At 51.2% G+C, this 6230-nt stretch overlaps 1 protein-coding gene across 1 annotated transcript; it reads right to left on the bottom strand.

Annotated features, from left to right (window-relative positions):
- Positions 1 to 688: 688 nt before the first annotated feature.
- On the bottom strand, positions 689 to 5199 carry LOC120432005 (uncharacterized protein K02A2.6-like). The gene has a single exon (XM_039597135.2). The coding sequence runs from the start codon at positions 5135 to 5137 to the stop codon at positions 806 to 808; it is 4332 nt and encodes a 1443-aa protein (XP_039453069.1). The 5' UTR covers positions 5138 to 5199; the 3' UTR covers positions 689 to 805.
- Positions 5200 to 6230: the final 1031 nt, after the last annotated feature.

The raw sequence follows: 6230 nt of genomic DNA, 5'->3' as shown, positions 1-6230 counted from the left end.
ATGCCAAAACAAACAAAATTTGTCTTGCAAGTTACGCCTTCTACGAGCAAATTTACTAAAAACTGCTGTAAAAAATCCTCAACAATCATCATTTAAAACATAAGGTCAATCAGGTTCATCTGGAAAAAGGAACACTTCAAACAAAACATCATACCTGAATCCAAATCAGTCCTCGAAATTAAGAATAGTAAAGAAGACATCAAAAATTCAAGACTGCACCATTTTAGGAAAATCAAAATTTTATTTTATTTTTATATCTAAAAAACGAAGTTGACTTTATAGCTGTCGGCCACCATTGCTAGTACCAACCACTAGTGTCTTCCTTTTTATCTACAAGGACTTCGCCGCCCTGGGCTCCTAAGTGTATGAAAGTATGGCACGGAGCGACGGCACCGAATACCCATATTTACACAAAGAATTTTAGAGCGCCCGCCGCGGGATATCTGATGTTTTAAATATTATTAGAAAGTATTTATTTTGCCCAAATATTTAAACATGTTGAAAAATTGATTTTTAACTTTGTTTATGTTGGCCTTTGTGTTTTGTTTAATTTCAAGGAAAACTTTGCCAATCTGAGTTTGTAAAAAAAGAGTGGTCCTGCTCACTCTTTGTTCGTTGGCTCATGAATATTCTTATGCCTGAATTCCGTTTTGAAAACTTGCTTTTTGTTAGAGCCGTTGCTATGCAACAGAAAGACAGCTTTAGTTGTAGCGAGTAACTGTTTATTTGCATCCGACTTGCTTGGTGGTCGGGATTGAACTGAATTGCATCAGCTGTGCAGGTCAAGGCCTGCTACATCTCCCCCTTAAGAGATGTCGTACAAATTCAGCCACCGTGGAATTCTGGATGGTCGAATGGGACGTCGTGGACCAACAGGAAGTACCGGTGTCGGCGGCTTCGGCGGCGTTACGGGCTTGTCGGCGGGTACGGCATCTTCTTCAGGCAGCACAAAGTGGTTTGTGCCAGATCCACCTTCCAGTGGATCTTCGGTTCCAGGCAGGGCCGGTGGTGCGGGACTGTCCGGAACAGGAATGTCGATCTCGATGGGAGCTTCAGGTTCTTCCTGGTCGGCTAGCAGCAACGGTCGAGCTTCTTCGATCAGGATCTCCCACGGTAGACGTTGTTGGACATGGTCAGGAACTTCAGCATCGTAGCGAGGGCGTAACTGGTTGACGTGCGAACTCACGATCCTCTGTCTTCCTTCCAGGTCCAGCTGCACGATGTAGTTTACGGAACCTTTCCGTTCGACGACACGGCCGGGAATCCAGGACTTGGTGTTGCGCTGGTGGTACTCGGCGTAGACCAGGTCATCGTCCTTGAACTCGCGCTTAACGGCTCCATGCCGACGGTTGAACTGCTCGTTCTGCTTGTGGTTGACGGCGACCGGTGTGGCAGGAACAGGCTTCTTCAGCAGGTCCAGTGTGGTGCGCACGGGTCGTCCAAGGAATGCTTCAGCTGGAGACGTCATGTTCGGTGTGTTCCGGTTGGGCGTGGAACGGTACACCGACAAGAACGTTTGCAAGTGCTCCAGTGTGGGCGAGCCTTCCCCCTCACTCAACTTCTTGAGGCCACGTTTGAGTGAGTCAACGAATCGCTCCGCTTGGCCGTTTGACTGCGGGTGGTAGGGCGCAGTGCGGAGGTGGGTGACACCATTTGCACGGCAAAACTCCTCGAACTGCCCGCTGGTGAACTGCGTTCCGTTGTCTGAGACCAGGACGTCTGGGTTGCCGTATCGGGAACAGGTCTCACGAAGCATGTCCAGGGTTGCAGTTGCGGTTATGGCACGAGTGCGGAAGATCTCGGGCCACTTGGAGTAGGCATCCACGATGACGAAGTAGTAGTAACCATCGACTGGTCCAGCGTAGTCGATGTGGACACGTTGCCACGGCCTGTCCGGGAGAGGCCACGACTCGAGGGTCGCCTTCGTCGGGGATTTCGCTGCAGCAGCGCACGGTTTGCACTGGCGAACAAACTGCACCACATCGTCGTCTACGTTCGGCCAGTAAACGTAGCTGCGGGCCAGAGACTTCATGCGGTCCATCCCTGGGTGTCCGCGATGCAGTTGGCGAATGATCCGTTTGCGGAACTTGAGGGGCACGACAATCCGATCGCCGAACATCACACAGTCGTCGACGACTTGGAGTCCATCGCGCCGAGCGAAGAACTTTCTGACGTCAGGGTCAGCAATCAGCTTGGCGCTCGCTGGCCAACCTTCGTTGAGGAAACTCACCACTTGCTGGAGAACTGGATCCTTTCGCGTCTCAGCCACGATCATCTTGTGAGTGACTGGAAGGTTGCTGATTGAGTCGTCGAGGATGGCTCTGGCTTCGGATTCGACGTAGACGGCGGCAATCACGTAATCCTCGTCTGGCCGGCTTTGGGATGACATCAGCCGGGAGAGAAAATCAGCGTAGCCGAAAGCCGTCGTCGAAACGTGCTGGATGTCGAAGTCGTACAGCAGGAACGTCAAGGCCCAGCGTTGAAGACGATTCGCCGTGTAGACAGGAATGCCTTTCTTCGAGCCGAATACCTTGAGCAGCGGTTGATGATCGGTTTGCAGGAGGAAGTGGCGTCCGTACAGCATCTTGTGGAATCGCGTGACAGCGAAAACCAGGGCCAGGGCTTCCTTCTCCACTTGTCCGTAGTTCATCTCCGCCGGCGTCAGTGAGCGAGAGGCGTGCGCGATGGCCTTCACCTCACCGGACGGGAATCGGTGCATGATGACGGCGCCGAGGCCGTACTTCGATGCATCTGCTGCGACAACGATCTCCTTGGACGGGTCATAGTGGGTGAGCAGCAGATCGGAAAGCAGGATGGCCTTAAACTGCTCAAACGATTTCTGGCATTCTGCGGACCAGCGCCAGGGTGCGTCCTTCTTGAGCAGGTTGTCCAGGGGAGCCCGGAGCTGCTTCATCTGCTTCACGAACCGTCCGTAGTAGTTGATTGCGCCGAGGTAGGACCTCAGCTGCTGGACATCCTTCGGCGGCTGCATCTGGGCGATGGCCTCCGTCTTGGATGGATCGGGCCGAATGCCATCTTTGTCCACGATGTGTCCGAGGAACTTGATCTGTGGCAGGGCGAAACGGCACTTTTCGATGCGTAAGTGAAAGCCATACTCACGCACGCGCTCGAGAACAGCGCGAAGACTGCGATCGTGATCCTCTCTGGTGCGGCCAGCGATGAGGATGTCGTCCAGGTACGTCTTGACTCCAGGAATGCCGGCAACCATGCTGTTGGTGATGCGCTGGAAGGCTCCAGGCGCCGGCTTGACTCCAGGGGGAAGTCGGTTGTACTGGAAGAGGCCACGATGCGTGTTCACGGTGAGCAGCTTTCGCGATTCCTCTTCGACCTCGACCTGCAGGTAGGCGTCAGACAAATCGAGATGTGTGAAGAAGTGTGCGCCAGCCAGTTCCGCGAAGAGGTCATCGGGGTGAGGCAGCGGGTGACGGTCAGATTCAAGCGCGTTGTTCAGCCCCGTCGAATAGTCACCGCAAATCCTGACGGAGACGTTGTCCGCCTTGCGCACGACGACTATCGGAGCTGCCCAGTCCGAGAATTGAACTGGCGAGATGATACCGTTGTCCTGGAGCCGCTGCAGTTCTGCGTCCACCTTCGGAAGAGCGGCGTACGCCACTGGTCGCTTCGGGCAGTAGGTTGGACGTGCGTCGGGCTTGAGGTACAGCTTCACCTGCGCTTTGGTGCATCTACCCAGCGTGCTTCGGAACACCTCCGGAAACTGCTGCTTGAGTTGCTCGATGACTTGGTCGGGGCGTTGGTGCACGGCGTTGACCAAGTTGTTGATCGGAATAGACCACAGATCGAAAAGATCCATCGTCTCGATGCCAAGGACATTGAGTTCGGCGCTGTCCGAGATGAAGATGCGTCCACGCTTGGTGACGCTTCCGATGGTGATCTCAGTCTGGAACTCGGCGAGAAGGTTGAGGCTGCTTCCGGAAGCCGTGACAGCAGATTCGTCGGTGGGTCGAGCGGCTGGCTGTCCGATGCTGGTCCATGTTTCTTGCGAAATGATGGTGATGTCGGACGCCGAGTCGTGCTGGAGCTTGACTGCTGTGCCGTTGAGCTCGACCGGAACGAACTTACGCTTGCTTCCGATGTTGCAGACCGTGAAGATACCTTTCGACCTCACGTTCTCCTTGGGCTTCGTCTGCTTCGAGGTGGTGGGCTTGTTGTTGGAGCAATAGCCCTCTTTGTGTCCTTGTTGCTTGCATCTGGAACAGGTGTGCGAAGCGAACGGACACTCACGAACGTAGTGGTTGTCCCCGCACTTCCAACAGGGCGTTTTCGGGGTTTTTGGTTTCCCCTGCGAGGCAGGCTTCTTCTGGTTGCGAGACACAATGTTGACGTTTCGTGCATCCTTGTTCTCCACCATCAGCGTGTCCTGCTTCAAGTTGGCCACACGGTGGCACTCTTCCACGAGGTTCTCCAGGGTCACCCTGCTTCGGGCAGCAACGCCTGCTGCGCCAGCGTCGCCGGCGGCAGCGCCTGCTGCGGCTGCTTCGACAGCTGCGGTTTCGTCGGCTTCAAGCTTGGAGATCAGTCGGGCTCGTATGTCCGCGTCCCGTGGCGATTGGAGTCCACAGACGAACCGGAGCGCTTTGAACTGGTCCGAGGAAAGCTTGGAGAGCTGGAACGCTTCACAGTGTTTGTTCACCGTGGCAGCATACGTCGTGAAGTCATCCGCGTCGTTCTTGGCGTACTGCAAGCACTGGTAACGGGCGTGGAAAACGGATTTCTGCCGGCCGAAGAGCTTCTTGAGCTTCGCAACGGTCTGCGCCAGCGTGAAATCCCGGGGATGGTTGGGAAGAACCGTGTTGGTGTACTTTTCGTGGACGGGCGTGCTGAGCTTCCGTAGAAGCAACCTCACTCGAGCGGGGTCGTCGAGATCCTTGCCGTCCTTGGTGAAAACGTCCTCGTACCTCCCGTACCAGCCATCGAAGAAGACTCCGGCATCCGGATCGTACTGGAACTCTTGAATTCCGCTTGCCAGCGACTCGACGATCCTTTCTGTGCCGCCAGCCGGATGACCCGGGTTCTGCAACCGTTCGAGGGTCTCCTGCTGCTTGGCCAATATGTCCGTCAGCCGCAAAATCGCGTTCTTCAAGTCCGGATCGGTCATCTTGATGACTTCTTGAGGGTTTGAGAGCTTCGAGAACTTTCCGAGAAAATTTTTTTCTCCTCGTCGCCAATTGTTAGAGCCGTTGCTATGCAACAGAAAGACAGCTTTAGTTGTAGCGAGTAACTGTTTATTTGCATCCGACTTGCTTGGTGGTCGGGATTGAACTGAATTGCATCAGCTGTGCAGGTCAAGGCCTGCTACACTTTTCTATCGTTTGATAATGAAGAAATGGCAAATTTATCATTATTTCATATAACAGTGCTGATAAGTTCATTATAGCACTCTTTTGAGTATCAAAAAGTAATACTTATCGACAATGTTTTGATTTTTGAGTTGAATGACGCAAAAAAAAAGATTCACTTTGGTTTATGGTGAAGCCGTTGATTATTTTCGAAGAAAATTGATCATCACTCTAAAATGCTTTGCGAATTTCTGCACCAAAATGAATCAGCATGTGCCGGTTGTAAAAAAAGTATCAACACATGTTGGGTACTATACTGAACCACTTGTAGCGACGCAATGATGGAAATCTTCACGTTAACTGAGATATTTAAAAAAAATAGACCGATTTTCATGGAAAACGTCTTTTCTTTCTAATAAAATCTAGTTTACTGCGATTCCACGTCATACAGGAGTAACTCTCTACCAAAACCGGAAATGGATTTTATTTGTATTTTTTTATTTAGCTCAAACTTTGTGGGGGCTTTCCGTATGACCAAAGAAGCTATTTTGTGTCATTGGTTCACCCATACAAGTCTCCATACAGTTTTGGCAGCTGACCATACAAAAATGGTACGTAAATTTACGACGATTTTTTGATATGTTTTAGGGGACAAAAACCCGCAACTTTTGAGCTATAGAGAAGTATGGTCAAAAAATCTGCCGCCGAGTTGTGAATTTTTGAAAAAATAGTGATTTTTGGAAAATATCAAAATTTCAAGCAAAAACAAATTTGACTTTATTTTTATATGTAAAATTGAATTTGCAATGGAAAAGTACTGTACAGATTTGAATAAAGGGCTCCGTTTTCAAGATATAGCCACCGAATGTTTGATTTTAACGAAATATTTGCAGTTTTTCGATTTTAAAAAAT

This window comes from Culex pipiens, chromosome 1, assembly GCF_016801865.2.
Source record: "Culex pipiens pallens isolate TS chromosome 1, TS_CPP_V2, whole genome shotgun sequence".
In the NCBI taxonomy this organism is placed as follows: Eukaryota; Metazoa; Arthropoda; class Insecta; order Diptera; family Culicidae; genus Culex; species Culex pipiens.
This window is presented reverse-complemented; position numbering and strand designations above follow the sequence as displayed.

Bases quoted from the DNA above. Each gene is read 5' to 3' on its own strand.
- LOC120432005 (XM_039597135.2), bottom strand. From the start codon at position 5,137: ATGACCGATCCGGACTTGAAGAACGCGATTTTGCGGCTGACGGACATA.